Raw genomic sequence first — 12,963 nt, 5'->3', positions numbered from 1 at the left:
CTGTGCACATATGCAAGTGCTTCTCTAGGGCGGATGAGGACGAGCACAAGCGTTCCGTCACAGGGCAGAGGTCTGGCAAAGGGCAGCAGAGGGGAAACTGCCCACACCCTGCGATCTACAATGTTTACTTTTAACCCACTTTAATTTAAAAAAAAACACAGCATCAGAACAAAAATGCAAAAAGCCTTTTCTCTGTACAAGCATTCATTATTTATAGAATTCTACATCCTCACCAAATTAATCATGTAGACATTTCTAAACGTAGCTGTACTATTTTATATATATATATATTTTTTTTTTTAAAATGTCTTTCTGAACATGTTTTGATACAGTGGTATTCCAATGTGACTGGCTTCACCTCAAGTTTCCCCCCAAACTGGACAGCTATAAATATCCTTGTGCAGATGGCTTCTTGTACTGGATTTTTTTCTTGAGACATAGTCCTAAAAAGAGCATTATTAGACCACCAGCGGGCACAGTGTCACAGACCGTCACTGCACACGGTCACATCATCCCGGCCTTCACAGAGCTAACGGTCACTCACTGTGAGCCGTTTGGGCAAAGCTCTCAACCTCAGCTTCCTGATTTTAAAAATGGGAATTGACGTCCCCATGACAAAAAGTCGAATGTGCAAACTGTACAACTCTACAGCGTTTAAGAGTTGCTGTTATTTAAAAACTACTTATTGTGGAAATACATCGATTCGTTCGCAAGCACTTAAGCATTTACTTTGTGCTGTTTCAGCAGAGAGCTAGGCTGTAATCCTTTATTCGGAGCAGACTGCTTTTATTCCTTATCGATTTGCAGGGATTCGTTGCATATTCTGGAGAAAAACTCTGCCGCGTTCATCAGCAGTGCCAGCCCTCTGCCCCCTCCCCCCTTACACTGACCCACTTTCCATTGTAGTCTTATGGGTTTTATTGTAAATCTTAAATTTATGTTCTCAAACCCATTAATCACATCATTAATGTGATTTTGTGTTCAACGATCTCAACATTGAATCCCTGCTGGTTTTCTTTTAGCATTTTGGATTTCTTATAAACATGTGCTTCCTTGACTCATATGAGATTTATTGCGATACATTTTTCTCCAACTGCTATAGTTTATTGCCACGGCATTATGGTACAGTGGTTCCATTTTCCATAATTTTGTTCCATTCAATCTGTGATGTATTATTACACAACACACAAGAGGGGTTCGTATGTGTTTTAAGGCCCTAATTATATTCTTGCTTTGTTTCCCTGTTTTAAATCAGTGTCATCTGTTAAGTCTGATGTGTTTTTTTTAGTCCCCCACTGTGATGACCCTTTCCTACAGCAGCCTTTGGGCCTCGTGGTAAGCCTACTAGCCTCCCCCCAACCCCCACCAAGGCCCCCACCGCATCTTCAGAGACCCCCCTTCAGCCCCTCCTGAAACCTGTCACTCCTCCGGGGTGCGTGCTTTACAGAAGAGGCATCTCTCTAAAGGCTGCTTCTAACACCAGATTTCAGCGGACAGGTTACCTGTTCTGCTGAGATTATACTCACCCAGCCAGTGTCAGGCCTTTTCTCTGCCAGAGTCCGAACAAAATCCGGGCCCTGCGGTGAGCAGATGGAGAAATGAAGACAAGGTGTGGTTTAGCGCCCCCTCGTGAGTCTGCCGAGGGCCCTGCGTCCCCCGCCCCCACCCCCCACCAGCATCGGGGCACGGCCACGCAGGCCAGGAACCTACTCGGGACGGATCCAAGAGCTGTTCTATCTGCCGGTCCTTTCGGCTGTTTTCCTCTTCTAAGCGCCGAAGCTTTGTTCTCATCAGATCCACATCACTCTTCTGCATGTGTAATGACTGAAGGACAGAAGGACCACATGCACGGACACACACACCGTGCACACAGACACCCAGTGAGACACTAAGTTGGAGAGGCGTTTTAAAAGCCGTCTAGTTCCCAGTCAGGGCACCGTGTGTGCGGGGGCGGGGGGGGGGGGTGAGGGAGGTCTGGATGTCACCCGCCTCATTAGGGGCAGGACCACCCACACAGCTAGGAACTGCCACCCAAAGCGCCAACAGCACCCACCCCCGCCAGCCGCAAACGCTGCTCCACAAATCAGTCCTGTCAGCAGCGACTCTGGAAGGCGCCAACACGACGTGTTCTCCTCCACGTCCGCGTGGGAAAGCCCATGTTTCTGACACCGCACCTCATCATAGTCTAATGTCCTTTTAAAATTCTTCTCCTCAACTAAGGCTCAGTTAGTCCGAGCTATGGTTCCCAAACGCTTATCTGTGGATGAATTTTTCACCAGTCTGTGGTGAGTTTAGAAGAAAGACTATCAATTTTTCACAAAACTAAGTTTATTTAATGTTTACAGCTCTCTTGTATTTTGAAATTGTGTCCTTCCTACTGCTTTGGACACATACAGCCCTTTTATGAAATGGTGATGGAAGGGTTAGGGTATTCCAAAGTTTTGTTTTCAACGTCCTCACTTGCAAAAGCCTTTTCCTTGTCTGTGAAGCCGCACAACCTGAAAGCGTACGGTTAAGACTGTGCTCAGAAGCCTCGTGGGGTAACGGCCGCACAGGTCGGCCAGTGCTACAGTTAGCCCACTTCCAGCATCAGCCCGCACCCAGATTAGCCAGTTATCTTGGAGGCGTCCTTCTCCTTTCAAGGGGCTTGTGGTGCTCAGAAGAGTCTGAATGTCTGAACAAACCCAGCTGCCACCACTGGAAAGACAACTCAAAGTGTGCGTCCCACTGAGGGATGCCTGGAAAGCCAGCCACATGCCCACAGTTGGCAGGAGAGATGCCTGGCTCTCGATGAGTGTTTAGTGAGTAAGTCAGTTAGTACACAGTCATTAGGAAAGAGAAGAAATCCAGTCATGGGAATTCTGCTTCCAGAGATACGGAGTGCACTCACTTTTCCCTATTCCTCCTGCTCAGTACAGCTAAAAACCTCGGTCACTGCATGTAAAGCAAACACAAGAAGACTCGGAAAGGTGGAGAGGAGGAGGAAGACTAGCCGGGACCTCAGGATCCAGGCAACGACAAGCAGGGGGTTCCTCCAGTTCTCCTTTGCCTCACATGCCCTGGCTTGGCTGCTGCAGGGGCCCACGCTGGACAAGGCAGTGGGCAGGGACAGGAAAAGCCTCTGCTCTCTGGCAAAAAGGGGCAGCCTAACAAGGCAGAAAATGCACGTACAGTAACTGCTCTGGCCCAGGGGAAGAGCGCAGGAAACACTGCTGGGGAGCCTGGACCCCAGCCTGCCAGGCTGCAGCAAGGTGCCCACCCCTCCTCACTGGGGCCGGGGGTGGGGGAAGGTGTGTCAGAGGAGGCCAACTGGAGGGCCAGGACTCTCACCATCCAGTGGTGACCAGGTCACACACAAAGCAAGATCGGTGAGTTAGATACTAACATACCAATAATTACATTAAATGTAAAAGAGCTAAACAAACCAATCAGAAGACAGAGACTGGCAAAGCGGATGAAAAAGCGTGACCCAACCACATGCTGTCTATAAGAAACTCGAAAGTAAAAGGATAGAAAGAGATGCCATTGAAACATTCATCAAGAAACATTCATCAAATCATTAATCTGAACTAACATCAGACAAAGCAGAGAAGGGAAACTGACCGGACAGAATGGGACATTACGTAATGATTGTAAGGGTCCAGCCCCCAAAAAGATAGCAGTCCTAAATGTGTGTCCACCAAGCAGAGCTGGAAAACACGTGATGTGACACCCGACAGAGCTGACAGAGGAAACCAAGAAACCCACAATTACATTGGAGACATCAACACCCTTCTCCCAACAACTGATGGAGCAGCGGGACAGAAGGTCAGCAGGGGCACAAAAGAACTCAGACCACCACCAACAGGCAGGCACCAACGGACATTCACAGAATGCTCCACCCGGCCTCAGAATGCCCGTCTCTCCAAATGTCCACGGAGCCCACGTGTAGACGGACCGCATCGTGGGCCACACAGCAAACCTCAACAAACGTCCAAGAAATGAGGTTACAGAGTGCGTTTCGTGGAGTCAAACTAGATGTCGACAACAAAAACAACGGGAAAGTCTTTAACTCTTAGAAACCAAACAACACGATTCCAAACAATCACGGGTCCAAGTGTCTTACAGGAAATGCATTAAAAAATACAACATATCACAGTGTGCAGGAGACAGTAACACAGTCTGAGGGGGAAGAACCACAGACACAAGCGACAGCCAGGATGGACCTCAGAGCACCACGGGAAACAGCAGAAGGAGCCAACCCCAAGAGGTCACACACCACACGACTCCATTTACACGACACTGTCAAGATGCCAACATTCCAGAGATGGAGGAAAATCAGTGGTTTCCAGGAGTGAGGGATGGTGGGTGGGGAGGGGGGTGGGTGTGACGTCAAGGGGCAGGATGAGGACATCTCTGGGGTGTCAGGGCCATCATGAGTCTTGACTGCAATGCTGGTTACACAGGTCTACACATGAGATGATGTGACCCAGAACTACATACGCACCCTGCACCCCGACATCGGTCTCCTGGTTTCGATATTGCACGATTGTCACGTGAGGCGTAACCACTGGAGGAGACGGGGTGAGGGTGCCGGGGCCTCTCTGCCCTAGCGTCGTGACTTCCTGGGAGCCCGCCATTGCGTCACAGCGAGCGTATGACAGGCTGACCTCGGACTGCATGTTAGGCAGGGCACTACCGCCCTTTCGTGGGCTAGTCTATGAACCCTCACAACAACCCTGAGAAATGGTACTATTATTATCATCCCTGTTTTTCAACAGGAAACCGACGCATCACTTGCTAGAGGAAAGCTACCCTGGACGCTCCAGATCCTGGAGCAACAGTGTTGAAAGTAAAACTCTCTTCTGTCGGGACTGAGAAGCTCAGGCTGACTTCATTTGAATAAAGTCAGTATGATGCTACCCAGAGACTTGTTTCTGCCCCAGGAAAGCTCCTTCCGAGGGTGTTGCTGTGGGGATTAGTCGCAGTTTGAGGGACTCTGAGTTCACGCAGTACAGTCTCCGAACCCAGATAAGAACTCTCCTGCGGAACCCTGGGGAAAGTCACCCCACGTTCGCTGAACACCTCCCCAGACGGGGCTGCAGTGACCCCTCGGGCAAGACTTCCACTGCTACACAGCCCTGGGCATGCCTAGACCCAGGGGAGGGCAGTGTCCCGCTGCTCAGGTGCGACGGTTGCCAGGCTCCTCACAGGGCCCTGGGCACGCTGGCCACCAGCACCCTGCCGAGCCCCTGCCGCCCAGACTGATCGCAGCCCTCGAGGTCCAGCTCGCCTGGTGGGGAAGGCAGGTCTGCGCACAGACCAGTGTTGCAGCGGGGGGAGCCCCAGCCGCTCCCCCAGCGGCACGTGAGTACGTGCAGATATTAAAGAGCAGGCAGCAATCCTGGCGGTGGTGAAGGTGACGAGGGTGGTGATCATTAACTGCAGCGCCACGGGTGCTTCAGGGAAGGCAGCAGCAAGGGTCACTGGGAAGAGCCTCGGCCCTGGGCGGCAGAGGGCCTCGCCAGAAAGCCCGGTTCTGCTACTGGTTGAACTCGGCTGGACGCCTAACCTCGCCGAGTCTCCGGGTCATCACCAGAAGACAGCTGTAACCTGTCCAGGGGCTCCTGCAGAGACCCACTGAGGTCGGGCATGTGCAATGCCGTTAACACCAAAGAATTACACACACGGGAGGTTTCTGGTAACAGCACCCCCAGTGACCTTATCACAACGCCGAGCCTCAGGGCACACAAGGACTACCCTAGTCCTCTCCACCGTGCCGGACAGGCCGGGCGCAGGTGGGCTCCAACCACCGTCGGCCCCTCACACCCGCCGCTGGTGCGAGGCCTTCCTCTGGCCAGTGTCGCCCAGCTCCTCAGACCCCAGGCCAGGAGTCAGACCCAGGTGTCCCTCCAAACCACGTGTTCTTTCCCAACGGATAATCCCAGCACTGATGCTGACTTCCCAGCCACTGTCATTAGCAGGCTTTCCTGCTTAAAATCAACAAAGAACAGCTGGAAACACTACCTTCTTCAGCTCGATGATCTCATCGTACATGTCCTCCTTCTCTCTGTGGATGGGGGTCCCAGGGACGGAGCCTGCAGGGAGACACACAGCCCTCTTACAGGGCCGTCTGAAAGGCAGAAGGAGTTCTGGGCTATACCTTAAGGAAAATCTGCAAGTTAATAACATTATTCTTTTTTTTTTTTTTTTTTTTAGAAAAAGGAGAATAAAAAAGAAAAGCAAAAGTATTTCCACATTTTTAAACTGATCGTGCTCTTTCCCCAAAAGTGAGGAAATCCAGAAAGATGAAGGAAGAGAAAATGAAACATGTGAACTCGGGGCTTAATTATAGTAAAGGAGTAAAGAAGGGAGTCTAACGGGGAAGTGATACGATAAAAAGCAAACATAATAAAAAAACAAAACACAAACAGCAAACAATAAAAAAAAACACACACGCGCTCACACTGACGAGAACGCCCGCGTCTAACGGACGGTGTGCGGGGCGCTCCGCACCGTGTGATCCCTGACGGGCCAGGACTCTGACACGCAAGCCCAAAATGGCCCTGCCGGCGGCCAGTGCAGCAAGGGGATGTCGCGGGCACTGGGACACGCTGTCTCCACGCTTCCCACGGGGCGGACAGGAAAAGCAGTGCCAGCAGAGGGAGGAAACACCCAGCTTAACACCAGACAGGAGGACAGAAACATGAAAACTAACCAACTCTTTCTGGTGAGATTTGGGCTTTTTAATACTCTAGTTTTTATCTCTAAGACTGTTTATCCAGTAAATTGAAATAGGACCCCAAGTGTCAGGAGGTAGGCACACTGAAGCCTGGGAAGATGTCCCCGCCCACATCAGGGGCGGGATGGGCCTTCAGGGGCTACTGTCCTCAGGACACCCGCAGACTCCTACAGATGGAACCCCAGATCTCACTGTCAGAGCTCACCCCCAAACCCCAGAGCCCTTCCTCTCGCTCTTCCTCAGTGGCGGCCATGTCACCATCAACATGCTCACCGTGGCTGGCAGAACGCCTGAGATTTGACCTCCTCATTCTTACGGCTTCTGTCAGATAGTCGGGGGTGCTGCTGGGGGGGGTGGTCCACGCACGCTCCAAGGTGAGGTCTGATCTCAGGGCTTGGGTCAGACTTCCTGGTTTGAATGTGCACGGATTTAACAGAACAGGTACAAGCAGGAACAATAGGAGGCGTGGTCTCTATAATCAGCCTTCCGGATGAAGAACGCTCAGGGCGACCAGCGGCGTGTGGGACACGTTCGACCACCAGCCCTCAAGACAGATAAAGCCCCGATCGGCAGCATCTGCCCATCTCGGTGGTCTGAGTATTCCCTCCGCCCCCAGCTGAACAGCCGGCCCCTGCGAGCCAGGAGGGGAGCCACGGCACTCCCCGGGGCCCCACCCCGGGCGGGCGGCGGTGCCGGGCCAGCTGAGGCCCTCGCACTCAGACCGCACGCAGACCGCACTCTGCGCTGCGTGAAAGCGGAGGCGCTGTGTCTTTGAGAACGTTCAGAACACTGTCGTGCAGGCGAGCGGTATTAGAAGCTCTATCTCAGTCCCCACCCGCCATTCTTAGCACCCCTCTCTGGGGCACGAAGGGCTTCTGCGGGGACCACATACCTTGCCTGGAGCTTCCCAGCCACAGCTTCTGGGGGGTCAAGGACATTCTGCTGCCGAGGGGCATGCTCGCTGCTGTCCTCAGAGCTCTCCAGGAGGCCACTTTTCTCGGCTTAGAGTGATAAGGTGACTCTAAAAAGCCAACACACGGTTTCAGAGGTGCAAAGTATCGATCCCCCTTGACATACGTGCTTTAGAAAGACAAAAATGACAAAGCAAAACATTCGCAAAGGCATAGTAACAAGCCCAGAATAGCACATTCTGACAAAAATAAAAAACATGTTATAACACATTATAAAATGCAGCTATGCTGCATATGTGTACTTACATCTGTTTTTAAAATCTTATTATAAATAAATAACATAGGGGAAATTTATTTTAAAATATGAATCCGGGGGAGGGGGAGGGTATCGGTCAGTGGTAGAGCGTGTGTTTAGCAGGCACCAGGTCCTGGGCTCCATCCCCAGCCCAAATAAATAACTCACCACATAAACCTAATTACCTCCCCCGAAAACAGAGACAAAAACAGAAAACAAAATAAAACATGGACCCAAAATTCTACCGATATTACATTACTTAGTTTCCCATTCAACTTTTTCAGATATGTGTGTATTTCTACAGAGTCGCAGTCACAGCGAACACACAATTTTATATCCTTTATACTTAACACTGTAAATATTTCTTTCATGTTGCCACAGAATATGCAAGTAATATTATTTAGAACTTAGTATGTAAAATAGAAGAAATGAGAAAAAAGTAGACTTTTCCAGGGCATTTTTTATTTTGTCATCAAAATGAGGGAGAGATTTTAAAATTATATTTTAATCTGGGATTTTACTCTTTAATTATGTAAAGTAGGGAAATTACGCAAATGTATGCAAAACCAAGTTGTTCATAAAACGTAGTTATATTTCTTAAATACCAAAGAAATTTATATCTGTAGAAGGTCCTGAGATTCTAAGTCTAATATATTTAATTTCTTGAAATTTCAAAGATTTTTCCACGGTTTCAGGATTTATGGAACGTTTTCCATTATTGTTCAGGACGAGGGAGTAAAGACACATTGGACCCTGAGGCACCTCCAGCCCCAGGACCACTGTGCTCCACTTCCAGGGTATTTGGAAGGCCTTCCAAACTTTAAACATGCATTTAAGTGCTCATTCATGAAAGTCAGAGATCAGAAAAAACCCACAAATGACATTTCCCTCCTAAATGGCTGGGATTCACCAATAAATAGTAAGAACTCTTCAGCGAAAGGTGGCCTATGGAGAAAGCCGGGAAGAGGGAAGAGGGGACGCAGCAGGAGGTGGACATCGGTGGTGGCTGACGCCCTGAGCACCAGTGAACCCGGGAAGCCCGGAAACATGGCCGCCGGCCCGCCCTCCTCAGGGGGCTCTGCCCACTGAAAATCGCAGAACAGCGGGGGCTACAGACCCACAGCGATCGAGATTGGGCATTAAAGTAAAACACTAATTAAGTGAACAGGATAGACATGGCCCTGCTGCTCTGGCCCGGAAATCAGACAGGAGCACACCTACGGAAAGAGGATCGGGAAGCGGGCGGCGGGGGCCCGGGACAGGGCGGCCCGAGACCTGGGGAGGACGGCAGGGCCCTGAGAGAAGAGGCAGCTCAGCAGAGGGGACACAGCGCGTCGTGTCGGGTGAGCACTGTGCTGGGGGCCAGAACTTGTGCGGGGACGAGAGGTGCCCGGCATGGCTGGGGTGAGCACGGCGAGGCCACTGAGTTACAGCGCACCCCATCCAGTTTTTAACGCTTTGGGGGGTCTGGCCATTCTAAATTACATGAAAACACAATCCTGACATTCACAGAAATCAAGATAAAATTTGATTGTTAGTATTTTCAACACTTGAAATGTTTGACTTCCAGGAAGAATAATGAAAGATGGTCTAACCTTAGGTACTTTCCCGACAAAAAAGACTTAAACAAAATGGTCTGAAACGAGGAGGTTTAACACACAAACACCCACACTTTCACTTCACATCAGCTCTCAGTTTTCTCCAGGGAAGGAGAGCAAGACACCCAAAGCCCAAACTGCTGGATGATGTCTTCCCAATGTTCACATTTACTTGTAATAATAAGACATGCTTGCTTTCCTTTGCAGGAATTTGTCTATCTAATTATGTTTTCTGGGGCTAATATGAAAGCTCATTTGTGTTCTCTGAGTGTCATGCTTAGGACAGTACGCTGGAAATACACGTGTACGTAAGAAACATACAGACAGATGCGCACACACACTTAACAAAGTCAGGCCAGGCCGCAGGACTGTGGGCAGCAAGGGGAAGCCAACCCAGGGCCTGGTCTGTCCCAAAGACAGCGGGAAGCAGAGAACTCAGCCCAGCACCCGATGAGCTGCTCTGTGTCTCAGGGAACAAATCCTGCCTTTCCTTCACTTTGATGGCCTTGGGAAGAGCGAGGCGACTTCAAAAAGAGAACACAAAAGGCTGGAAGCACTGCGTCTTGTGGAGGGGCTCCCTGGGACAGTGACAGCTCCGGACCTCAGCCCCTGCTGGGCCTCCTCCCACTGGGACACCTGGGGAAGGCGCTGACCCAGGAGCGCACCCCCAAGGTCCCAACACAAAACGGAGCAAACCGGCAGGAAGGTCCTAAGTATTCAGAGAAGAAAACGTCCCTGACCCTTCTCCCAGGACACCAGGAAAGACAGTTCCCGAGAACCAGCCTCTGAGTTAAACTGGGAATTCGAAAGGTGGGCCCTGGTCATACTCACTCGGCGATGTGGGCGGAGGCTTGTGGAAACTTCTCCTCTTTGCTTTCTGAAAGAAAGCAGAGACCGTGTAAAGCAGGCGGAGCCTTCCCCAGCAGCCAGCACGTCCCCGCCAGGGAGCACCGGCGTCCCCGGTGTGCTCAGAAGCGCCGGGCTGGTAGGCTAAACCGCCCAGACTAGGCAGAGCCGGAGCAAAGGGAGACAGGGTGCAGGGAGGCCCTGACACGGGCAGCGCAGCCCCAGCACAGACAGGTGTGTGTGACCCCTCCGGCCGTCCCCACGCAGGGGCGGGACTTGGGGGTGAGGCAGAGGGCAGGGGCGGCAGACTGGCCTGTCTGGGAGAGCGCTCCCCCGACAGCCGGGGTGCCCCTTCCACGCCTCTGTCCCCCATCCGCGTCTCACTGGACAGAGAGCCCCCTCACCCCCTGCCAGTGGGAGCACTGGACTGCTGCATGCAGGCCGAGCTTCCCCTGGGAGACTGGTTCGCATCCCTGCTCCTCCCGGGAGCATCGCGGGCCCCCGTCCTCAGTGGCGTGGAGGGAGGACTGAGCTCTGCAGAGCCCCTCATCTCAGCCAGCAGGCCCAGGAAGCCGCCCTGGAGCCCTGGGAGCGAGGGGAGGCTTGCTGGCGGATTTCCGCTGTGCTGCGCTGTGCGCTGGGGTGAGGCTAGAATTCCACCTGCTGGGAGACAGCCCCTGTTCCTGCTTCACTGCCCAGCACAGCTTTCCAAACAAACCCCAGGAGGCCGGGTTGGGGCACCAGTGTGCCTGTGACCCGGGCCCTGCCCACGCCCGCTGCCCAATCTCCGTCAGGCTGGCTCCCAGCCCCGGGGCCGTCGGCCAGGACTGGGCACAGTTCTGAGCCGCAGCTGCAAGGTCTCCTTTCTCACACCTCGGTCACTTCCACCTACGACACTGCCTACGTCGCCGAGCTCTGCTCCGTCCCCTGGCATGTCAGGGTTCGGGGGCTGGGGGCTGCAGGCCAAAGCCAAATAAATGCAGGACAGGAACTTGTCATCAGCTTCAGATGTACTCTGCGCATAACATTTTAAATTATAATCCCAGTTATTCAGATCCAGCTGAGGCCTTGGGACTTTTCAAACGTCGAGCAGCATTTGGAATTGGGGATCTGGCCCTCAGCGGAGCGTTTGTGGAGGAATTGTGTGTAAGGGGAAGTGGCCAGCCCTGCCCGGCGGCCGCTGCCACCCCTGCGCACTCACCGCACTCAGCTTCTCAGGGTCAGAGTCAAAGGTGATCGCAGACAGACTGTCATCTCCCTGGAGGAACAGATCAAACAGTGAAACCTTCAGGCACCAGTTGGCTCCACAGTCACACTCAGAGCAGAATCAGCCCCGCCGTGCTGCTGACGCAGGACCCCAAAACCCAGCTCCAGGAGACAGCATATTCAGAGCGGGCAGCGGCCAGTGTGTTCCATCGTGCCTGAAGGAACGAGTGGGGACACAAAACCAGACTGTGGGCTGGGTTGCTCCAGGCCTGTCAATCTAGCAACATCATTCCACAGACAACAAAACATCCTTTTAAAAAATTTTTTAAATTAAGGTATAGTTGGTTTACAATATTGTGTTAGTTTCAGGTGAACAGCAAAGTGATTCAGTTACATATTCATCTTCAGGTTCTCTTCCACTATAGGTTCTTACACTACGCTGAATGCAGTTCCCTGTGCGCTACAGGAGGACCTTGCTGATTATCTGTTTTGTGTATCTGCTAATCCCATACTCCTAATTGACCCTCCCCCTCCATTTCATCTTTGCATCAAAGCACAGGAATCTGCGACTGCACCCTGGTGAGGACAAATCAAAGCCCCACGCGCACCCACCCACGCGGGCGCTGTCTGGGCGTCCAGAGGGTCCTGCCTTCTGGCTCCAGGGAGCTGCCCTGGCCCGGTGAGCAAAATGGAATCTGCACTGTCTGACGTCAGTACCTGCGTGTCAGCGAGGGAAGGGAACCTTCCCAGGAGAGTCGTGTGTCTGTGTTAGGCCGCACTGTGACACGGACGGGGGCGGCTGTAATGTCGGGCACCCTCCAGCATGCCTCCCAAACAAGGAGAGTCCAGATTAAAGGTGCGGAGTGACTGCGTCTGGGTTACGAGGGGACGGTAGTCCATTCCAAATAAACAGACTCTAAAAAAACCAGCCACTGAATTAGATTTTTGACATCATTAAACAGGTGGTATTTTAAGGTATAAATAGCCAATGACAATTACAGAGAGCAGTTTTCATTTAACAAAGTATATGAGAACGGTGTGCAAAATCCAGGAAGCGAGGCAGGGAACTGCGTACAGATCACATGGGAGACGAGGGAAGCAAGGCAGTAACCGAGCGCAGGCCTCTGGCCTCACAAAGGACGTGCCTGCCGGCCATGGAGGCCAACTGTTGAAACCACACAGAAAAGTAGCAAAACTTTCTTTTGTGAAGGCTTGTCACTATTTCTTTTTTGGGCTGAGGGGGTGTTAATTAAGTTTGTTTATTTTTTTCTAGTGGCGGTCCTGGGGATTGAACCCAGGACCTCGTGCCTGCTAAGCATGTGCTCCACCGCTGAGCTACAAACACCCCTCCCCATACTGTTTCTTGTTCTGAATAAAGTCTTGATA

At 51.8% G+C, this 12,963-nt stretch overlaps 1 protein-coding gene across 8 annotated transcripts in view; it reads right to left on the bottom strand.

Moving 5' to 3' along the window:
* Window positions 1-12,963, bottom strand: part of IQCE (IQ motif containing E) — a 40,495-nt gene that overhangs the window by 22,410 nt on the left and 5,122 nt on the right. For 4 of the 8 annotated variants that reach the window (XM_064478742.1, XM_031471314.2, XM_064478743.1 and 1 more), the window contains exons 2-8: window positions 11,573-11,629; window positions 10,357-10,402; window positions 7,614-7,742; window positions 6,995-7,129; window positions 6,007-6,077; window positions 1,711-1,824; window positions 1,527-1,577 (exon numbers count right to left, since the gene is read on the bottom strand). In XM_064478742.1, coding sequence (XP_064334812.1) covers window positions 1,527-1,577; window positions 1,711-1,824; window positions 6,007-6,077; window positions 6,995-7,129; window positions 7,614-7,742; window positions 10,357-10,402; window positions 11,573-11,629 — 603 coding nt within the window. Of the gene's footprint in view, window positions 1-1,526; window positions 1,578-1,710; window positions 1,825-6,006; window positions 6,078-6,994; window positions 7,130-7,613; window positions 7,743-10,356; window positions 10,403-11,572; window positions 11,793-12,294; window positions 12,494-12,963 lie in introns of all 8 variants that reach the window. The other 4 variants (XM_064478744.1, XM_031471319.2, XM_064478745.1 and 1 more) reach the window with 4 other exon arrangements.

The sequence above is a fragment of the Camelus dromedarius genome, chromosome 24, assembly GCF_036321535.1.
Source record: "Camelus dromedarius isolate mCamDro1 chromosome 24, mCamDro1.pat, whole genome shotgun sequence".
Classification (NCBI taxonomy): Eukaryota; Metazoa; Chordata; class Mammalia; order Artiodactyla; family Camelidae; genus Camelus; species Camelus dromedarius.
This window is presented reverse-complemented; position numbering and strand designations above follow the sequence as displayed.